The sequence below is a fragment of the Vulpes vulpes genome, chromosome 5 (assembly GCF_048418805.1).
Source record: "Vulpes vulpes isolate BD-2025 chromosome 5, VulVul3, whole genome shotgun sequence".
NCBI classification, from domain to species: Eukaryota; Metazoa; Chordata; class Mammalia; order Carnivora; family Canidae; genus Vulpes; species Vulpes vulpes.
In genome coordinates this window covers 106,493,273-106,517,163 of record NC_132784.1, presented here as the reverse complement: position 1 = coordinate 106,517,163, position 23,891 = coordinate 106,493,273, and the positions used below count along the sequence as shown (strand labels likewise).

Sequence of the window (23,891 nt, the reverse complement as noted above, 5' to 3'; positions counted from 1 at the left end):
TTCCCCTCAAAAAACTACAAAAAAAGGGCAGCCCGGGTGGCTTAGCGGTTTAGCAGTTTAGCGCTGCCTTCAGCCCAGGGCACGATGCTGGAGATCCGGGATCAAGTCCCATGTCAGGCTCCCTGCAGGGAGCCTGCTTCTCCCTCTGCGTGTGTCTCTGCCTCTGTGTGTGTGTGTGTGTGTGTGTGTATGTGTCTCATGAATAAATAAATAAAATCTTTAAAAAAAACTACAAAAAAGAAAAATCTAACCCTAAAATTAACAGAAGGGAATTATAGCAGATTATAGTAATAATAAATGAAGTAGAGAATAGAAAAATAGAAAAAAGTCAATAGAGTTTTTTTGAAAATATCAACAAAATGAAAAAATCCCTGCTAGACTAAAAGAGAGAGAGAGAGAGAGAGAGAGAAACCAAATTAAAATCATAGGTAAAAGAGGAAACATTACAACTGATGTCACAGAACTAGAAAGGATAGCAAGAAACTACCTTAAATAATCATATGCCAACAAACTGGATAACCTAGAAGAAATGGAGAAATTCCCACGAACATGCAACCTACCAGACCAAAAAGTGAAGAAAAAGAATCAGTAATCAAAAACTTTCCAACAAAGAAAAGCCCAGGACTGGATGGCTTTCTCATAAATTCTAATGAACACTTAAAATAGAATCAACCCCAAATGACTGACCACTTGTAAGACTTTTCCAAAAAATGAAGAGAGGGAAACTGTTTGTATGAGGCCAGCACTACTCTAATGCCAAAACCAGAAAAAGACACTAAAAGAAAATCACAAGTCAATAACCTTGATGAATATATGTAATAATCCTAAGTGAAATATTAGCAAACCAAATTTAACGGCACATTAAAAGGATCATACATGATGACCAAGGGGCATCTATCCCTAGGATACAAGGATGGTTCAACATAGGTAATCAGCAAATCAAAGGTAATCAGTAATCATAGGTAACACACCTCATTAACAGAACAAATGATGACACAGGCTCATCTCCATTGATGCAGACAATGCATCAATCCTTTTATCATAAAAGAAACTCAACAAATGAGGAATAGAAGAAACATAAGCAATACCACATATGAAAAGTCCACAGCTAACATCATACTCAGTGGTGAAAACTGAAAGCTTATCTTCTGTGATCAAAAACAAGGCAAGGATGCCCCCTTTTGCTTTACATTCAACATAGTGCTAAAAATCTTAGCCAGAGCAAGTAGGCAAGAAAAAGAAACAAAAGCCATACACTATGGAAGGGAAAAAGTAAAAGTAGCTCTGTTTGCACATACCATGATCTTATATGTAGAAAACTCTATGACTTCTACCAAAAAAATCCCCAAAATTGTTAGAACTATAAATTAATTCAATAAAGGTACAGGCTACAAAATCAGCAAACAAAATCAGTTGTGTTTCTATCCACTAGCAACACATGATGTGAAAAGAAAACAATCTTCATTTATAAGTGCATCAAAAAGAGTAAAATATTTAGGAATAAATTTAACTGATGAAGCAAAAGACTTGTACACTGAAAACTACAAAACATTGCTAAAAGAAATTAAAGAAGACACATATAAATGGAACGACATCCTGTGTTTATACTTTGGAAGATGTAATATTGATAAAATGTCCATACTACCCAAAGAGATCTACAGATCAACATAATCTCTAACAAAACCCCAATTCCATATTTAACTGAAACAGGAAAAAACAATCTTAAAATTCACATGGAGCCAGAAGGACCCTGAATAGCCAAAACAATCTTGAGAAAGAACAAAGATGAAGGCCTCACACTTATGACTTCAAAGCATATTACAATGTTACAATACAAAAAACAGTATGGCACTGGTGTAAAGACAGGCATATAGACCAGTGGAATAGAACGGACAGCCCAGAAATAAATCTTTGTATATATGGTCAAATGATCTTTGATAAGAGTACCAAAAATACACAAAGTAGGAAAGGATGGTCTTTTCAATAAATGGTGCTGGGAAAACCAGATCTCTGCATGCAGAAGAATGAAATTGGACCTTTTAGCTTATACACAAAAATTAACTCAAAAATGCATTAAAGACTTAAACATAACACCTGAAACTATAAAATTCTTTAAAAAAACATACGGGGAAAGCTTCATCACATTGATCATGGCAATGACGTCCTGAATATAACACCAAAAACACAGGCAATCAAGACCAAAAAAGAAAAATAGACAGATGGGACTACATCAAACTAAAAAGCTTCTGCAAAGCAAAGGAAACATTCTTCACAGTGAAAAGACAACCTACAGAATGGAAGAAAACATTTATACCATATACCTGAAAAGGGGTTAATATCTGAAATATGCAGGGAATTCTTACAATTCGGATTTTTAAAAATGGACAAAGGACTTGATTAGACATTTCTCCAAAGGAAATGTATAAATGGTCAACAAGTATATGAAAAGATGCTTGACATCACTAATCATCAAGAGAAATGCAAATCAAAATCACAATGAGACTATCCCTTCACATGTATAAGGATGGCCAACATCAAAAAACAAAACAGACAATAATAAATGTTGACAAGGATGTGGACAGATTGGAACCCTTGGGTACTGTTGGTTTGAATGTAAAATGGTGCAGCCATTATGGAAAACAACATGGAGGTTCCTCAAAAAAATTCAAAGTTTAGAGCTAACACATAACATATAAGTTATGTTATAAACATAACATATAACATATATCATATAACATATAATCACCTTCCAGATATTTATTCAAGAGAATTGAAATCAGTACCTCAAGAAGATATTTGCAATCCCATGTTCATTGCAGCATTATTCACAATTGCTAAGTCATGAAAACATCCCAAATGTACATCAATGGATAAAGAAATGTATTATATACATTCAATGGACAATTTTTCTGCCATAAAAAGTAAAGAAATTGTGTCATGCTTTATTATGGATGAACCCTAAGGATATTACACTAAGTAAAATTAGCCCATCATAGAAAGACTGAACCACATGATTCCACTTAACTGAGGTATGTAATGCAAACTTATAAGAGCAGAGAGTAGAACTGTGGTTGCCAGCGGCCGGAGAGAAAGGAAAATGGGGAGATGCTATTCCCTGGTATAAAGTTTCAGTCATGCAAGATGAAAAAGCTCTAGAGATTCTAGAGATCTGCTGTATGCCTACAGTTAACAACACCTACTGTATGCTTAGAAGTTTATTAAGAGAGATTTCATGCAGGGCAGCCCTGGTGGTGCAGCGGTTTAGCGCCGCCTGCAGCCCAGGGTGTGATCCTGGAGACCTGAGATCCAGTCCCATGTCGGGCTTCCTGCGTGGAGCCTGCTTCTTCCTCTGCCTGTGTCTCTGCCTCTCTCTCCCTCTCTCTCTCCCTCTCCCCCTCTCTTTCTCTCAATAAATAAATAAATAAATAAATAAATAAATAAATCTTTCAAAAAAAAAAGAGATTTCATGCTATGTGGTGGGTTTTTTTTTTTTTTACTACAATTTAACACAAATTTGACAGAGGAATTAATAGTGATTTAAATACAGCAGAAGAGATTTAGCCAACTGAAAGATAAAATCTAAACATTACATACCATAACTGCACTGCAGATTATACTATACATTGTAGTACAGAGAAACAATAAGATGGGGGAAGAAATGAGAGTTTAAGACATATGTAGGGTAGAATGAGAAATTTTAACGTATCTAATCAGAGAACCGAAAGAAATTAATATTTAAAGAGAGAATGACTGATTGTAGAACTGATGAAAGAGATAAATCCACAGATTATAAATCAAACAAATCATGCAGCTTGTAGTACAGACAGACAATGAACTCATGGGAAAAATGATTGAGAAGTTAAGGCACATGGAGGAGTTATGGCCTAACAGAATTGAATCAGAGTCCTCAAATGAACCTCTAAACGAGCAGAAACAAGGTAATTTTCAAAAAGATAATAGTTGATAAGTATCTAGAAGTAATCAGACAGGAAATCACAGACATAAGAAGCAAGAAGGAAAAAAGGAAATCCATCACAGGGCCATGTGGGTGACTCAGCTGGTTAAGTGTCTAACTTGATTTCGGCTCAGGTCATGATCTCAGGGTTGTGAGACCAAGCCCTGTGTGAAGCCCCTCTCTCCCTCCCTCTGCCCCTCCTCCCTATTCTACTTCCCTTTCTCAAAAAACAAACAAACCAAAACAAAAACCTAAATACACTGTAGTGAAAGTCCAACACCTAAAGAAAAACCAGAATCTTAAAAAGACAGATGGAAAAGATCACCTAGTTAATGGCAGATGACTTCTGAACAGAAACCATGGAAATCAGCAGACCACAGAATACTATCTTTGGAACAATGAATGAAAATAGCTGTCAACTTAGAATTGGAGACTGAGCAAAACTATCATTGAATAATAAGGGCAAAATATATTTCAGATTTAAAAAAGAAAGTTTATGACTAACAGTCCTTTACTAAAAGAACTTCAAGGCGTTCATTGGGCAAAGGGAAAACAACCCCCAAAAGAGAGTCTGAGAAGGAGGAAGAAATGGTTAAAAAATAATAATTTAAAAACCATGTGGCTAATTCTAGCTGTTATTTAAGGGGAGGAGGCAAGCTTAGAGTCCCCCTACTCCTCCACCATCTTAATTCCCACCATAGGGTTGATTTTAACAACCTGGGCCTTAAAAAGAAGAAGAAAGAAGAAAGTAGTAGTAGTAGTAATTCATTACAGCATTTTGGCCAGAGAGGAATAGGAGGTAGCGATGTTTTTCTCACAATGGATTGTCCTGCACACTCACCTTGGAGACCAGTATTGTGGGTCATACAAAGACAGATGTTCAGCTCCAGCAGACAGCAGTACTTGCTATAACCAACTCAGAATTTTTCTTAGAAAGATGAGTCACACCATAAAGGATTTGTGAGTTGGGGATAAAGGGGAAAGAGCAGGGCACTCCAGATGGACAAAATGGCACAGGTTCAAAACAGAGATGAGCACAGCATAGCCTGTTCTTCCTCGTACCATTTCGGATATTCTTTTAAAATTTCTAAGACAGGGGCACCTGGGTGGCTCAGTGGTTGAGCGTCTGTCTGCCTTTGGCTCAGGTCACGATCCCGGGGGTCCTAGGATTGAGTTCCTACATCAGGCTCCCCGCAGGGAACCTGCATCTCCATCTGCCTATGTCACTGCCTCTCTGTGTCCCTCATGAATAAATAAGATCTTAAAAAAATAAATAAATAAAATAATAAAATTCCTAAGACAAAACCAAAACTAACCAAAAATGCACCTCCAAGAAGCAACAGTGGAAGATGTCAGAGATGATAACCACTTAACCTTCTGAAGGCTTCTCCCTTTGCTTGTAGCATGCAATGCTTACCCTTCCCAGTGTCCCTAAGATATTTTGATGATAAATGAAAAAAATCCAAAAGGGGAATGTTCCAGCACTGATGTGTTACACATTACTACCAGTCACTGTGCTGGGTGCTGGGGATACAAAATAAACGGGACAAAGTAAGTCAGCTATTAGAACACAGTGTGATTAGTACGCAGTGACCTGTGTGGCACGCACAGGGTCCTGAGCAACCCAAGGGTAGTGGCAAAGGCACGCTTCTCTTCTGCCTTTCACATCGTGAACACCGATTCCCATAGGACACAGTACTGATGGCCACCGTAAATCCACTAGCACTTGTGATAGTCATCAGAGGTAGTTTCAGATCGAAAGAATCACCTTCAACAGTTTTATTATTAAAAGGTTCTAAATAAATTTAACCAAAGCATCCCAAGAAGGGGTCAAATCAATTTTCTTCATACTGATTAAAATTTTGCCACAGAAAGCTGGTCTGGGCATTTTGGATCCAGAAAAAAAATCGGCGTAACAAGAGTTTTCCTAAAACACAGAAAAACAAGTTTATCTTGCTTCATTTAAAAGTACCTAAGTGTAATGGTAATATATTATCCACATTCATGTTAGAACTATCCAAGTATAATCTAAGAGAAGAAAAAAAAGATTCAAACATCCATTCTTTCTCTGGACTCTTTACAATCTAACATCAAACACATTTTGCATAAATTAATTCTGTGACCTGTAACGTCAGGTCTTTTCTACTTGACTATGAAGTGTTTATTGCATTATCATCATCGGTTATTCTGTGGGACTTAGCCAATTCAGGCCTATCAACACACAAATCCCTCATCTAATAACTCCTGAAGAAGTGCACACAGAATGTTCTGAAAGAAAAGCTACTACTACATACCGCAGTAGTAACAGGAGATCAGGGCTGAACACTCCTCTTTTGAAAGCCCTAATGTATCCTCAACATATATTAGTGACCTATATGGGGTAGGTATATACATTCCCAAGGATACAAAATCCAAATACATTCACATAAACAAAATTTCATATTAACTGCAAATGACAAAACAATACAAAGATGGTTCTGTAGAGTGCCATATCTGTTTAAGTCAAAACATTTCTAGCAGTGTTAGACCGTTTTTAGTTATGTCCTTGATATTACAAAGGACCTGGAAGTCTTTCTGGTCATATGAATATAAATTTTCCCAACAATTTTTAAAAATGTCACTTGAACTGAAAACGACCACAAACAAATGCACGTTTTGAATGCCATACAACTGCATTAACATACTGGCAAACAAGCAGGTGTGTTCTTTATCTCACTGATGAGAGGGTAAGTCAGAAAGGATTATGACATTTACTGCTAACCGGAGGATAGAGAGAGACACCAACAATGACTTAATGGCCATCCCTGGTGGTCCCTCTGATAAACTCCTATGGCACTTACAAACCAGCTTAGGCCTATTTATGCAGTTTTCTACTGTACACTGTTTGTTTGGGATTATGTTTACTTTTCCCGTGAGCTCCTTGAGGGGAGAGGCCTTATCTTAAATAATACTTCTGTGTCCCTTCCAGCTCAAAAACAAAGCTGGGTGCACATTTATTGATGAACCAACAGCCACAGTGTAGTAGATGCTTCCCCAAATTGGGAGGTATCAGGCAAGTAGGAGAAAATGAAAACTGGACAGAGTAAGCTACATGGAGATACAGTTCACGTACAACCCAAGGGCAGGGGACAAGACCATCAAAGTGACTTTGAAATAACACGTTCAGAACCAGAGCAAATGAGTTTCTATGGCATAATTATTTTCGGCAGGTACAACAAAATTTATCACAGGGTTATTGCTTAGCTTAAAAATCCACAGGGTTTTTTTTTTTTTTTTGAGGGGGGGAGGGTCTTACACGTGATGCTGCATTTTGTACTATTCCTCGATGCCTATTCCTATCATGTATCTCATATCCTTAAAAAGTACCTTATTCATGCAAGTATGGGAAGAGCTCTACTATTCAAAACCCCGAAAGAAAATAAAAACAATGTATTTTTCCACTCTTCCTAGGTTAACACAAGCGTTCTGCTAATAAAAACAGAGGTCATCCTCCCTGTTACTTTTCCTTCACACTGAAATGACACACTGAGGGGGATCTTTTCAGAGTTGCTGTTGCAGACCTTCTGTTTCAAAAACTCGACTTTAAGATCAACGGCCACCAAATTTTTCATCTTTTCCCCTGACCCACCTTCAACCTCTCCGTCAAAATTACGCATCCATGATGTATTTAAGAAAAAAAAAAAAAAAAAAAAACCACAGTTTGGGCTGCAAGACCAAGTTGTAATTCACGCTCAGGCAGCAGCAGCCTCACACTGTGCATTTTCCATGCACGATACCAGGGAGGACAAAAGCACGCTCTGAAATACCTTCCCAGCTCTTCTAACAATAGTCTCTTACTAGGATTTCTTCCCCCTTTCCCGTAATTATATTGGGTGTCTGCGTTCCCCTACTCGCCCGAGATGAAACAGTTTATTCCAGCCGCCGACGCCTCAGAGGTGAGCTGCTGCTATCTTCGCCCTCGTACCTTTTGTCTAAGGACGCAGGAGCACTTGGGATCTTATTTTGCCAACCCTGCGCCGGGCACTGCTACCCCAGGGGCTGGAGTCGGAGCCCACCACACGACCCGCGGGCTCTGGACAGCCCTGCAAACTTGGTTCCCTCCAGCTCCCTCTAAAACCGCTCGGAAAATCAGCCAAGGCCCTAGGCACAAGTCAAGAGGGTCAAAAAAAAAAAAAAAAAAAGGTGGTGGTGGTGGTGGGGGAAACCTTTTCTACAAAGAAACTCACACACTCACACACACACACACACACACACACACACACACACTTGCACTTTTCAGAAGGTGCGAATACAACCGATCCGGGCCTCGGAGTTGAAGCCCCCAGGGGCATCTGCATCCAGATAAAACAACTCCGGAGGGCAATTTGATCAAAGATGCAGAAAAAGCCTCCCTTCAAAGAAATGCACCGTGTGACACTCGGGGGGGGGGGGGGAGGAGGAGGAGGAGGAGGAGAGGTGGTTAAAGTAAAACCTGCCCTGAATTGTCAGCGCGGGCTGGAGGCAGAGGACGGGAAGGCGCCGGCCTCCGCGGGCTCCTGGGCGTCTCCGCCGCGACCCGGGCCGCCGAGGCCGTCCGGGGACCGCCGCTCCCGCCCCCCGCCCCCGCCCCCCGCGGAGCTCGGCTGCACCGCCTCGGCCCCGCGCGCTCCGCCGCCGCCGCCTGCCCCCGGCGCGGCCCGCGACCCAAAGTGGGACACGGGGCGACAAAGAGCAGAGTCACGGGGCAGCGCTGGGGGCCGGGGGCCGGGGGCCGGGGGCAGGGCCGGGGGCAGGGCCGGGGCCGGGGCCGGGATGCCCGCGCCCTCGCCCTGCGGGCGGCCGGCGGCGCGGACGCGGCTGGATGCGCCGCGGGGGCTGCGCGGGGCGCGGGGCTCCAGGTGCAGGCGGCGCCGCGGCGCGCTCGGGGCTCGGGGCTCGCGGCTCGGGGCTCGCGGCTCGCGGCTCGCGGCTCGGCCCCGCCGCTCCCCCCGGGGGTGGGGTGGGGTGGGGTGGGGTGGGGTGGGGGGCGGCCCCGGCTACTCACGTTCTCCGTGTCCCGCTCGTTCACCGTCGGCAATGGCGTCCGCGCCGACATCTTGAGCGGGCGGCGGGGTCGGGCCGGGGTCTCGCCGGCCGGGCCGGGGCGCGGGGCCCGCGGCGAGCGGAAGGGGGCGCGGGGCGCGGGCCGAGCGGCTCCCGCAGGCCGCGGGGCGGTGCAACAAGCGGCCGCGGCGGGCGGGCGGAGGCCGCGGAGGCAGGGGAGGGGGAGCCGCCTCCCGCGGCGGCGCCGGCGGGGGACGCGGGCGGCAGCGAGGGCGGGCTCCGGGCGAGGGCGGCCGCCGGGCGCGGGCCGGGCGGCGGGGCGGGCGGGATGCGGCGCCGAGGGGCGGGGGGAGCGGGAGGCGGGGAAGGGGCGGGCGGGGAGCTCGCCCCGCAAGAGCCCGCCCGGCGCGCCCGGGGAGCCGCGGCCCCGGCGGCGCCGCCCCGCGCCCCCCGCAGGTGTGCGGCGCCGCCCGGCCGAGCCGCAGCCACGCGCCCGGGGCCCAGCGGCGGCGGCGCCCGTGCTCCCGGCGCGCCCGTCCCGGCTGCTCGGCGCGCTCCCCGCCGCGCTCCCCGCCGCCCTCCCCGCCGCCGCCGGAGGAGCGGCCCGAGCCGGCAGCGCGCGGAGCGGCGGGCGCGGCGCGCGGCGGCCCGAGGCACTGGGCGGCCGGCGGCGGGTGGGCGGGCGCCAGCCGAGGGGCCTCGCCATTCATTCCCTCATTAGGGATGCGGGGCCGCCCCGCCCTCCCCGCCCTCCCCGCGCGCGCGCGCGCCGCCCGCCGCCCGCCGCCGCCCGCCCCGCCGCGCCCCCGCCGCGCCCCCGCCTCCGGGAGAGCTCGGCCGCCCGGGGCCCCCGCGGGCTGTGTTTGTGCTCGTGTGTGGGGGCCGCGGGCGGGGGCCGCCCCTTTGTCCGTCGCGGCGGCGAGGGCGGGGGCGTCGCACCTCGGGACCGTCCCCGGGCCGACCCTGCGCTCCCCGCCGCCGCGCCCGAGCTGTCGGGCCCCTCTCGGTGCGCGTCGCCCCGGGGCTCGGGGGCGCCCCAGTAGTCGGGCCCACGGCGCAGAGCCGCCCCCCCGGCCCCGGAGGCGCCCGCAGCCCCCGCGGGGTGCACATGCTCGGGCCGGGCAGCCGCCGCCGCCGCGGGAGCGGGGAGCGGGGAGCGGGGAGCGGGGAGCGGGCGGCGCTGGGGGGGGCCCGGCGCCCACCGCAGCACCCCCGGGGCGCTGAGCCCCGGAGTCCCGACGTCTACACTGACGGATCGTCACTTCCTGGGACACAAGGAAGTGTCACCGAGGCGAGCTGCTTTGGGGAGGGTGGAGAGCTGCCTTAGACTCTGGCCCAGCCCCTCCTCCCCCTCCAGGTGGCTTCCTCACCCTTCCGCCCACCTGCCACTTTTATATCCTTAGACATCCCCGCGCAAGGCGCTGTCCAGGGCCCGGGAGCCCTTGAAGAGGCACTGCCACTTCTCCCTGCCTTATCTGGGAGCTTACATTTTGCACACTCAGCCTCTAGGACCAAAAAAATAAATAACTGATTTTTAAAAAACCAACCCTTATCATCTCTCTATTCTTCTTTCCAGTATTTCTCTTTTGCTTCCTTGCAAGGCTGGGCAGAAAGGTAAAAGGGGCAATAGATAGAAAAGAGGTACATCCCAATTTCTGAGCTGCTTCCCCAAGCCTCCGATGGGAATCTTAAGATGATGGGAAGTTACCCCCCCTCTCTCCTGAAGTTCATCCATTTGAAGAATCCCTGCACCAGATGGTTTTTATCCTGACTCATTAAAGGTTGTTTCTGCAAATTTAACACTTGACCCTTAAAACATGTTCCGAAAAGACCCAAAATAGCAAATACAAAGATACTCTGAGGATAAAAAAAAAAAAAAAAAAAAGCAATCATCTGGTAAATATTCACCTCTTGAACACCATCTATGTATTTATTTCTGTAGCAGTGTGTCTTGTAAACACTTCTCAATTTCGCAAAGCAAATAAAAATCACAAGATCCCTTTGGTGTTCTCACCACTACTCAAATAAGATTGAGGCTTTGGAACTGTAAGGCTGCATCCTGAATTATGGTGTATAACTGAGAATGCCAAGCTTGCACAGTCCCTCTGCGGAGATCCTGAATCACCAAGATGTACTGAAGTTGCCAGGGCAGAAGCCTGTACTTTCCTGATCAACTAGAGCCACTGCTGCCTATAGGGGTTGCTGATGCAGTGTCAGCAGCACCGTTGACTGCTGCAGCCACTGGAGGACCTTGTGTTTCGATAGTCCCTGTGTCAACATGGGAATAAACAAGAATCTGTGAAACAGCGCTCAACCCCATTGGAATAGGAATCATTCCTTCAACTGCTAGCTTGGAGTTTGCTTTTCGATGTCCATTCACATAGTATCCTGTCTTTATCCTGGTATTAGCTCAGATAGACACTTATTTCCATGTTAAAAAAAAAAAAAAAAGTCCATGTGTCTGACTTCTTTAAGATCATAGATGTACCAGGTTGATGGTGTATAGAAAAAGATAACTGGAGTACGTGGTTCTGTTCAATCACGTGCCAGTTACGATACCCACAGGTCCACCTCCATAAGGTTCTTTATACCTGTAAGGTTTAATGGCTAATTAGAGACAGAGCTCAAAGGAGAGGCCAAGATTCTGGCACAGTGTCTTGCAAGACTTTAAAGCGTATGTTAAAAGTCATGGGCAAATCCCTTAGCTATGTTTGCTATATTGAACTGTATATTGAAACTTACCGAAAATTATATAGTAATAGTAAGGGATACTTACTATTTTTAAAATCAATCTGTAGGACACCAGGAGGGTGGCTCAGTTGGTTAAGCACCTGCCTTCGGCTCAGGTCATGATCCGAGGTTCCTGGGATCCAGCCCTGCATCAGGCTCTCTGCTCTGAAGGGAACCTGCTTCTCCCTCTCCTTCTGCCTGCTGCTCCCTCTGCTTGTGCTCTGTCAGATAAGTAAAATCTTAAAAAAGATAAGTAAAATCAATCCATAAAGACAGCTTTTTTTTAACAGTGGCACTACATTCAAAGGGAGTCTTATCGGGTCAATAACTCAAGTCCATAATGCTGGCTACCAAAATAGACTAGAAAACCGTGCTATACCCCCCAAACGGCATTCAAATAATCCTTATTCCTGCCTACAATTTTAGGCTTGGTATATGATGAAAATCCATTTAGCGTAGGTTAGAAAAAAGTCATTGAGGCATTGAGTGTGTGCACCTATATGGATTATCCTCCCCCTAAGCTGGCAGGAGGGAGTATTGTGGATAGATTACAATTTATTTAGGTACAGTCCTTAATAATGAGAATGCTCATGAGCAAAATTTTCTTGTGTCACTGAATATAGCTCCTTGTGCCTGTCACTATGAGGAAATGACAAAAGGAATATTTTAAGGCTTTAAGTAATTTTCTTTAGGATTATTAACCAACCTTTAATTTAGAGGTTTCTGACCTCAGGTGCCCTAATACCTGAAAAGGTTCCAGAAAAAAAGTTAGAAGTACTGAGAAAGCAAAAGAAAAATAAGGATCTATAAGATTCTAAACCTCCACTGAAATGTGCTAAAAGAGCATTGTCCATCAGCAGCCTTACGGGGTGCAATTTTCCAGAACTATACAGTCCTATACAGTAGATATCAGCTACACATGGCTATTGAACTCTTGATATGTCACTAAAGTGGCTAGGGAACTGAATTATTATTTGATTTCCCTTGTAATTAATTTTAAATAATTTAAAAACATATTTGATTCAGTTATTGGTGAATTTTAAATCTTTAAGAAAACACTTGGATATACAAACCTGCCCTTTCAACTAAATACTTTAAAAAAAAAAGATTTTATTTATTTATTTTAGAAAGAGGGAGAGAGTACATGCATGAGGGGGGATGGGGCAGAGGAAGAGAATCTTCAAGCCAACTCCTCACTCAGCACAGAGCCCCATGCAGGGCTTCATCTCAATCTCCCAACCCTGAGATCACTACCTGAGTGGAAACCAAGAGTTGGACACTTAACCAACTGAGCCACCCAGGGGTCCCTCAATCAAATATTCTGAAATCTAAATGCAGCTCAAGTATTTCTTTTTAAAAAAAATTTTTTTAGGGGAACCCTGGGTGGCTCAGCAATTTAGCGCCTGCCTTCGGCCCAGGGGGTGATCCTGGAGTCCTGGGATCGAGTCCCACATCGGGCTCCCTGCATGGAGCCTGCTTCTCCCTCTGCCTGTGTCTCTGCCTCTCTCTCTCTCTCTCTCTCTCTGTGTGTGTGCGTGTGTGTGTCTCACGAATAAATAAATAAAATATTTACTTTTTTTTTAAGATTTTATTTATTTATTTATGATAGACACAGAGAGAGGCAGAGACACAGGAGGAGGGAGAAGCAGGCTCCACACCAGGAGCCCGATGTGGGACTCGATCCTGGGACTCCAGGATTGCGCTCTGGGCCAAAGGCAGGAGCTAAACCACTGAGCCACCCAGGGATCCCCTAAATAAAATCTTTAAAAAAATTCATTTCATGTGTTTCTTTCTACTTTTCCAAATGTGAATACTGAAAAATATAAAATTACATATGTGACTTAAATCATATCTCTTTTGGACAACACTTCTCTATAAAGCAAAAATGGAAAATAAACAGGTTTAGTTGCTGAAGAATCCAAAGTGTCGATTAGAAACTATTAAATTAAAAATTCCCCCCTTGGACCCAACAAACATTATATTAAGTACCACCCTACCACATGCCAAGCACTATACAGTTCAAAGGAAATATTCTTCACCTAATAGTTACCAGCAGTTCATGTTTTTACAGAGCTCAATGAAAAATATGGTGCATTCGTACAAATGAGCATTAACAGATTACAGTCTTTTGTAAACAAAGAATTTATCCAATATGACAGATTTGCCAGAGTTTTTAATAAATTCATAACACTGTACATTTCTTATATCACATGCTCTAAATGTATCTAATATCTGATAGACTTGGCCAATCAACAGGTATTTACTATTGAGAACCTACTTTGTTTCACTAGGATACAAGGCTATCTACAGTCTTTCCTTTAACCCACAGAGCAGCTCTGTAAGGTAACAAAGAGTTGTCCCAGCTAAAGAGAAACATGGTTAATGTCCACCAGGAAAAGAACAATCCATTCTTAAATAAATAAATAAATAAATAAATAAATAAATAAATAAATAAATAAATCAAAGGTCCTGATTGTTCTCCTGTGGTTAACAAGGTGAATTTTGATCGCATGTCAACCGTCAACCCATAAAATGTAGACTCACTGAAATGGAAATGGACCTCAAGAGAAAAGATGGATTTGATCTTAAAAACTCTATAAAGCTGCTGCCTTTTCCATTGTCTATATGGTCATAGAAGGTTTGAAGAGTCCTGTGATTCTACACTCTAGGCTTGCCTTTATGGCTGTCCACGTCAAACCCCAGTCATCTCAGGGGGAGTTTAGGTTGGGCTCCACATCTCACAAACATCGTCTCGGTCTTCGCAGTATTTAACCTCTTGCCATCCCCCAAGCACTCTAGGCTGGGCAACAGCACACTGGAATTCCCGGAACACACCACATTGCTTGACTCCTCTGCACTTCTGTGTCATCCGTTCTCTCTTCTGGGAATGTCCTCCCCTCTTTTATCTCTGATGGACTCAGATTTGGCCTTTAAGAACCTTCTCTTGGAAGGCTTCCATGACATCCCTGCCCCTCCCTACACCTACAGAGTTAATTAATCACTTGGCACCACCTCCAAACTGTGAACATCCTTCTGCTGGTACTCTCCTGGCTCTGTGTACCCGGCTGGTGCCCCATCCAACTGTGAGCTAGGTCAAGGAAGGGAACATGCCTTTTTTTTTTTTTAATTGTATTTGAGCATAGTTGACATAAAATGTTACATTAGTTTCAGGTGTACAGGTAGTGAGTCAACCTTTCTGTATGCTATGCTCACCACAAGTGTAGCTACCATCTGTCACCCACACAACGCTTTTCTGTATCATTGACTATATGCCCTAAGTTGTGCCTTTTATTCCCATGATTTGGGAATATAGTTTACTTAGCTCTCTTTGCCCAGGGCCTAGCACAGTGCATAGCAATTAGTAGGTACCCGGTTTCCTAAACGACTTTTATTGACTTGTTCTATGCTGTAAATTTTCCTGCCTTTCTGCATGCTCTTGAATCCTAAGAAGCATCATGTAGGAATTGAAAACAGAGTATAGGAGAATCACAAAAGTTTCCACCTATGGGCTATCAGAGCAGATAAGAGGTCACACAGTATATAAAATATCTTCCCAATAAGTGTTATTGGCTGGGTAGCAGTGACTCTGTTCTGTCTGTTGTGAAGTAACAGCTTCACACAGGACTGCTAATTTTATTACCCTATTACCCTATGATTTTACTGGAATCATTCGTTTTTATCCATACGTAGGAGTTGCCAATCAGTGCTATTTCAATAAAACAGTCTTTTTAAATGAGTATCTGCATAAGCCAAGGTGCAGTGACAGCAAGGACTCAGTCAGGAGGCCAAGGTGCAGTGACAGCAAGGACTCAGTCAGGAGAAAGCACTTCATAGGTAGGTGAAAAAATTCAAGGTGAAGGAGTGCCACAGCTGGCCCATCAGCCCCAGGAGGAGTCAAGAGGAATCAGGTGGCTCTTCCTCCTAAGCAAGAGCCTTTCAGCGGACTGAGCATTACAGCATCACCTGGCAGTGCAAATTGGGACAGCAAAACAAAGGACAAGACACGTGGAAGTGATTACCGGTGGTGAGTTACACATTGGTCTTTGGCAACATTGAAAAAATGCAGATAAAAATCAGCATTACCAGTATCATGTTCGAATAAAAGGACACTGGTTACGTAGAGACTCATATAGGTGTGCATACACCCACTTTGCTGTACCTTCCAAACTACAGTTTTGCAATGTCACACGGGAAGCAAAACAATCCTTTGAAAGTCCTATGGGAACCACCCTAAAGTAAGAGTTGGGTTCTTTCCCTTGATATTTGCATCTGCAAATTGAGCATAATGCAATCAACACCCTTTTAAACAACTTTGTAATTTGATTATCTGATTTCGTGGACAGCAACATACTGAGTGAACTGTCCTCTTATCTTATATTTTTGTACCTATTTTGTTAGTGTTAAAACATCAGTTTTATAAATTTCTTTTCATAATTGTAGTTTATTTAATCTCTTCAAATTGTTTCTGCATTAAGTGCTACACGATATACATTTTGATGATTTTCTTCCGTTCCAACAGCAACACTGACACCATTTGTTACTTTGCTTTTTACTCATCCATTCACTTAAAAATATTGAGCCCTGCTAATGCCTGGCACTATTCTTAGCTCTTCAGAAAGAGCAGTAGACGACATAGACAAGTCCCCACCCACATGAAGTTTACATTTTGGTAAGCACTTTCAGTGTCTAGGCAGTTCAAAACCAGAGGCCCCCATAATACAAATAACATTTTATGTTCTGCGTTGGTTATTTTTCTCCTTTAACAAACATAAGCACCCAGATTTAATTTTTTTTTAAGTAATGAATTGCAGTCGCTAGGTCTTTTCTCCAATCCACAGGTAATTGCTTTCTCTCTTAATATATTGGCCTTTCTCCAATAAGCTTTTATATAAACAGCTTCAACTGGTTCCACAAGTAGGTTGGGTACTTTAAAACCATAATAAAGATGCCTTCCTGACCGGGTGACTTGTACTGGATCTACATTCTGTAATATTATCCGAGCTTTATTATATTGACACCAGTATACCTTCTACATTTCGTCATTATGAACTACTTTACCTTCAATCACTGCTAGTTTGCTTCCTATTTCCATTAACCCCAGACCAACTGTCAATATTTTGGTAGTTCAGCAAGGACCATGTAATAGAGAGGAATCTATATTTATAATCATTTTAGTGATTTTTTTTTTTTCAGGAAAAAAAATGGTTTTGGAAAATTTCTTTTCTGTCTGTCCTATAAAACTTAAGCTCCCTGTTACTCACTTGGGTGGAATATTCCACTTTTCCTGCAGAGCTCTCATAATACTGAGAGAGGCCCTGGGAGCTGTCTTCCCAGTGCTCTTATCTCCAAGGCCTGCTATAGTGCCTAGAAATGGGAGTTACTCAATTAACAGTAATTGAAGAATGAAACAGAGATTTCATAATTTCTCTGAATTTGATTGTAGGTTTTCAGACCCCCAATTTCTTTCAGACAACCTTTGTATTCTGCTACTCATTAGTGAAGGATCCAGGTTAAGTGTCCCTTGATCTTTCCAAACTGGCTCTCCATTGTCACCCCTTGGGCATTTGCCACACATTGCTTAGTTGCTCAATTGACAAGGCTCCCAGATTAACTTTTTCCACTATTTGCCAATATCCTCTTTTTCTCATTCTAAAGCAAGGATCCAAATTCCTAAAGTTATAAACATCTCTTTTAAAAAGTATTTAAATCATGGAATATGCATCTCAGATTACCATGGCTAGAATCTGGGTTTACTTATATGTAAAAAAAAAAATGTATTTCCTTTGTAATATTTTTAACTATTCTTTTGCTGTCTGCTGTGTCAGATCAAACCTTAATCCCACCTAACACTAAGCCACAAATCAACTGCATATTTTTGAACACCTACTATGTGCTTAATGCTAGTCTGGGAGGAGCTATGCACAAGGTCTGGCACTAGCCTGTTGCAATTAATTTTTGCATAAATACAGCAAAACTTAAATTGCAGAAGTTGAGCTGTACATTTCCAGTGATCACTGAGAAAGTATATTGTGATATTATGTTATGTTTCTGGAGCTTCTCTTTTATAATGGTCTACAGAGCCTATGGCACATGTTTTGTGTATTCTCAGAGGTGGTACGTCTTTGTCTTTTGGGGGTTTATTTTTAACAAAGACTCCAAATGAACTTTGATAAGTAGTATAAATGATTAAATTAATCTCACATTTTTATCAAAAATTAAGAATGTAAAAGTGGCAAGAATATTTTCTTGCCTTCATCAAGGTGGGTCGTGCTTTAAAGAAGTACTTAAAACATTGAAAGATGACAGGCTCTCTACAATAAGCACAAAACCTTGAAAAGTGGGACACCTGGGTGGCTCAGCCTTTGAGTATCTGCCTTTGGCTCAGGGCGTGATCCCTGAGTCCTGAGATGGAGTCCTGCATCACAGGCTCTCTGCAGGGAGCCTGCTTCTTCCTCTGTCTGTGTCTCTGTCTCTCTGTGTCTCTCATGAATAAATAAATGAAATCTTTAAAAAAAAAAAAAACCTTGAAAAGTAACTATTTTAACAGAGGCTTTCATTGTTTAATAATCACTTCCACACATGGTCATGTGGCTCATGCAGTTAAGGAACATGCATCTTGATAGAATGACATGAGGAGTTAAGGAAAAAAATTTAGTGTTAATTGTTAAGTGTCCAAAGGTCCCTAGAGGCAGACAAAAGTGAAAAAGAAACTTCAAAGAGGAGCATTAGTACATATCATCATCAATTTCATTAAGAGCCAAGATTTACTGGCCAACAGGTACATGAAAAGGTGCTCAACATCACTACTAATCAGGGATGTCCAAATCAAAACCACAATGAGACGTCACCCCACACCTGCTAGAATTGCTGTTATCAAAAAGACAAGAAATAACAGCATTGGCAAGGATGTGTGTTCTTGGTGGCAATGTAAATTGGTGGAAAACAGCATGGAGGTTCCTGAGAAAATTAAAAATAGAACTACCATATGATTCAGCAATTCCATGTCTGGGCATTTATCCGAAGAAAATGAAAACACTAATTGCAAAGAAATATACACCCCCACATTCATTGCGACACAATTTTTCAGAGCCAAGATATTGAAACAACTGAAGTTGTTTCAGATGAATGAATAAAGGAAAATACACACACACACACACAAAGGAATATTATTCAGACATAAAAAAAGAAAGAAATCCTGCCACTAGCAACAACATGGATGAAACTCGATGGCATTATGCCAAGTGAAATAAGCCAGACAAGAATGACAAATACCTTATGATCTCCTTCACATATAGAATTTAAAACAAAACAAAAATTAAATCAAAAATCAAACAACCAAAACCAAGCTCATAGATATGGAGAACAGATTGACGGTTGCCAGGTGCTGGGAGCAGGGCCCAGGGGGTAAAGTGGGTGGAATCAAAAGGTACAAATTTCCATTATAAAATAAATGTCATGGGATGGAGTCATGGTACAACATGGTGACTATAGTTAATAATACTACATTGCATATTTGAAAGTTGCCAGGCAGTAGATCTTAAAAGTTCTCATCACAAGAAGAAAAAATTTGTCACTATGTATGATGAATGTTAACTAGTCTCTTATTGCGATGATCAATTCCCCAATGTATACAAAAACAAATAATTATATAGTATAACTGAAACTAATATAATGTCATGTTATATCTCAACAAAAATAAACAAAGATAAACTATATTACAAGGAGAATATGTTGGGACACCTGGGTGGCTCAATGGTTGAGAGTTTGCCTTTGGCTAAGGTCATGATCCCAGGGTCCTGGGATCAAGTCCCACATCAGGTCCTCTGCAAGGAACCTGCTTCTACCTCTGCCTGTGTCTCTGCCTCTCTCTCTGTGTCTCTCATGAATAGATAAATAATTTTTTTTAAAGGAGCCTATACTTACATGCATTTTCTAAAGCTTTTGTCTATATTATCTCTTGTAATCCATGCTAAAAGTCTGGTAAGCAGACAAATATTCTTAGTTTATTCCCCAAAGAAGAAACCAAGCCTTAAAAGGTGAAATAATTGCCTAGTAGCATATATTTTGTGACAAACCTGGGCCTTCCAACCCTGAACCCTGGCCTCCTTTCATTCATCTATGAGTCTCTCACATGTACAACCTGGACATCTACCTAAGGATCATTGGTTCCCCTATCCAGGCTCTCATCTCTGCTCCATTTTACCCTTCCTAAAAACCATTGTCAGCCTTCCGAGTATGAGAACATAAGTCCACCTGAGACACGGGGGTGAGAGTTAAGGACAGAAAAATTTGTGAATAGCTATTGTGAATTGATTTGCTATAAATGTGAAATAAAATCAGGTCTGGCCCTAGAGGCAAGATTCAGGTCAAACTGCATTATGTAGCTTATTTGATGTTTTTATATGGATGAAATCAGTTTAGAGTGAAAACCAAGGGCAAACTAGAATTAGGAAAGAAATAATAAAAAGATGTAACTTATAGCCTGGAGGCTGTGTGTGTGTGTGTGTGTGTGTGTGTGTGTAAGCAGGTAATACAGGAGGACACCCATATGCAGAAATGGGGGGAAGCTGCCCAGATGATGATTGGGAGAGAGCTCTCAGGCTAAGTATATTGTTAAAGGCATTGGTTTTTTTCTCTGAGTGGGAGGAGGTCAGATTGCTTAAGCAATGATCATGCTGGAAATGATGCTGTGTATTGACTCAGTGCACACTTATAGACACCACACCACACAGAAATCCCACCTAGAATTGCTTAGCAGTTAAAGTCTGTGGAAGTTTGAGAAAATGCCTCAGTCAGTGCACTGAGGAAATGATGGCAAGGGTGGGCCAACCTAAAGATTTAGGAACGATTTGGTCCTCTTTGGCAATGGGACAAAAAGAAATAAACTGTCCCAATTAGGAACCACAGTACCTTGGTGGTAGGCAGGGCTGGCTTTGTGGGTTCGTGACCCATGGGGTCAGCCAGTGCCCTACACTCCTAAGAGCCCCGTGCTTGGTTTAATGCCCTGCTTTCACCACCCTGAAATTATGAATGATTGTTAAACAATGGGACTTGCCCGGGTCCCATAATTTCTGTTCTAGTCCCTCTCACAAAGTTGTTCTGAGGATGAATGAAATGAATACACGTAAAATGCAGAAAACAGTTCTAAGCATTGCAGTTGTCTCTTGATAATGTTATTTATTGTTTCTTCTCCTCCTCCTTCTTCTTCGTCTTCATCTTTGTCTTCACCATCCTCCTCTTCCTCCTCCCCCTCCTTCTCACCGGTGATTATACCCTAGAAATGCTGGGGAAGGAGACAATGACCTCAAGCTGTGTAAGCTTCACTAACCTCATCATCACCTACCCAAGAGGGTAAGTAGTTAGTGAAGGATGAGGGGTGTCCTGAAGGCCAGCGTCAGTTTGAATGACCATCTATTCATCTCAGAAGAGTAAATGTGGGCCATTTCTATCAAGCAACCCCAACAGCCACTGCAACAACAACAATCAGCAGTCAGGAAGTGAGATCTCACAATCTCACATACTAAGCCTTGTACTAGAATCACACAGACACACACACCATTGAAGTCTCCTATTATTTAACACCTACTGAGCACTCTGCAGTTCCTATACATCATTTTGCTTCATCTCCACAATAATCCAATGGAAGCTGCCCAAAGTCACACAGTTATAGAATATGTGAGACTCCACCACACTGTGATGCCAGCAGAATCTCACACACACACACACACACACATTCCACAAAGCCAAAGGCACCTATAAAGAAAAACAACTGTGTAGAAATACAGTACAGAATGCATCTATTGGAGCCATGAGGAAACAACTAAATGGGTCAGAGTTACATGGGGTTAATTCGAAAAAAGAATGTCTGGGAAGCAGAGCTTTCAGCTGTATTTTTAAAAGACAAAAGGACCCATGTAAGTGAAGAATTGTGAATCAGCCATCCTCTGAAGAGAATGTAATGACAAATGCGTGGAGGCAAGAAGGAACACGCTGTGGACAGGAGATGACATGTAGGTTTGCTTGATGGCCACAAAGTCTTAAGCAATCCAAAAGAACCATTCACATCCAAAAACATTTAAGGACTCAACTCAGTATACTTATATGTGAAAAGTTGTCTGTCCCCGAATAGAACCACGAGCCTCTGCTGAGACAGCTTTAAAATAATGCTGGGAACCTCAGCTTGCTTTTTCCAGTTCCTTAATAGTTTTCTCCCAGTGGGACTGTTCAATTCTCCTTGTCTTTGGTCTGCTCTGAATTCTAGCAGCCTCACTCCCTTGGGTCCACAGACCCAAAAAAAGAAAAGTCACAAAACTTTCTATTTCCCTGAGTGCGGAATACAATGTTAATTTATAGTTGAAATGTATTATTGTGTGTTTTCTGACATTCTTTCCCAAAATAATACCACAACTATTTGTACTGAAAAAAATGTTTTGCAGTTCAACATGTGGCAACTCATTTTGGTGAGATACTTTAATGCATTACTGAAGAGACATGTTTGCTTTGCTGCCTGTTATTTTTATAGACACATTTATTTGTGATAGCAAGACCTTTTACCAACAAACAATAAATGAACACAATCCCTACCCCGCTCCCAGAATCTCCTCTGGGGAGGAAGTGGGAGCTGGCCATACCAGGTGGAGGGGATGGTTGGAACTTTGGCTCTGATTGCTGCTTTCAGCATATTTTACTGATGCTTATTTTCTGTGCCTCGATTTCTTTACCTTTTAAATACTCAGTGGTTGAGCATCTGCCTTTGGCTCAGGTCGTGATCCCAGGGTCCTGGGATCGAGTCCTGCCTCGGGTGCCCTGCAGGGAGCCTGCTTCTCCCTCTATGTCTCTGCCTCTCTCTGTGTGTTCCTCATAAATAAATAAATAAAATCTTTTAAAATAAAGTAAAATGAATGGAGATAGTAATTTTCACTTCCCAGTAAATGCTTATAAAATGTATTCAAAGTCCTTGTGAAATACAAATATAAATAAATATACTTGTATAAATACAGGCATGAGAGTACTCCCTCCTGTTTATGGTAAAAATACAAAACCTCTGTGATGTCACAAGTCCTCAGAATAGAGCGTTGATCGTTCTCCCCAGCCCTCCCACATGGCAACCAAAATGCCACTGAAAATTGTATTCACTTATATATGGCTCAACTCTGAGGGAGGAGTCATTGCTCTAGTCTTTGAATTACTCTCCCAGGCTTCTGAACATGTGTATTTTGCTCTAGAACAATGCTTCTCAAACTATCACGCTAAGGGGCCAGGTTTTCTTCCCCCAAATTTCAAATCTGTCAAAAACTGTCATTTTAATAAAATACAGTGAAAATAAATTCATAGAAAAGTTTAAAAATTTAAACAAAAATAAATAAATAAATGTAAACATAGACATACAAAAGTTTAAACTTTTATTTTTTGTTTTTCAATAGACATAAAATCACTCTAATTCTATGTGTCTTTTTTTTTTAAGATTTTATTTTTAATTCACGAGAGACACAGAGAGAGAGGCAGAGACATAGGCAGAGGGAGAAGCAGGTCCTCTGCAGAGAGCCCAATGTGGGATTCAATCCCAGGACTCTAGGATTACTACCTGAACCAAAGGCAGATGCTCAACCATTGAGCCACCCAGGTACCCCAAATTCTACATGGTTCTGAGCACTGTCAGTTTGTACTTAGCTCATCGCCAAAGGACAATGAACAATCTGAGGTTTGGTGCCAGGGTGTGGAAGGACCACACTTTGAAAGCACTACTCTACAGCGCTTCCCTCAAGCTCTCCTTGCACCACTCCTACGTGTGCCCACCCAAACACACTTCTTCATTAATGTTGACAGCATGACTCTCCATGGATGAGTCCGTAGTTTAGTGTTGGGGTTCAGAGACAGCATCTCCCCAGGCATTTTCTTCACTTGAAGTCCCAAATTGCCACCAAGTAGTTCTTCAATCACTGGGAAGAGGCATAGCCTTCTTGTAAAGAAAGCGAAATATTCTAGGCTTGCCCAAGCAGCTCCAAAGTCTCAACACCACTCTTGGACTATGTCAGGGATTCCTGAAATGCACTGTGGTTGTGCTTAGAGTCCAACACACTCAGGGAAAATGCTAGATCCTCCACATCCCAGTTCTTGGTCCAGAACCAGTGGGGCCCACCTGAGTCAGGGACCATAGAAGTCTTTTCTTCTTCTCACCCTTTGC

The 23,891-nt window shown here is 43.0% G+C and overlaps 1 protein-coding gene across 6 annotated transcripts in view; it reads right to left on the bottom strand.

Annotated features, from left to right (window-relative positions):
• Positions 1–23,891, bottom strand: part of MARK1 (microtubule affinity regulating kinase 1) — a 319,041-nt gene that overhangs the window by 106,400 nt on the left and 188,750 nt on the right. For 2 of the 6 annotated variants that reach the window (XM_072759556.1, XM_072759557.1), the window contains exon 1: positions 8,979–9,177. The exons of the other annotated variants lie outside the window; for them this stretch is intronic. In XM_072759556.1, the coding sequence (XP_072615657.1) occupies positions 8,979–9,029 (51 nt within the window). In that variant the 5' untranslated portion in view covers positions 9,030–9,177. Of the gene's footprint in view, positions 1–8,978; positions 9,178–23,891 lie in introns of those variants that run through there. 6 annotated transcript variants of the gene reach the window in all.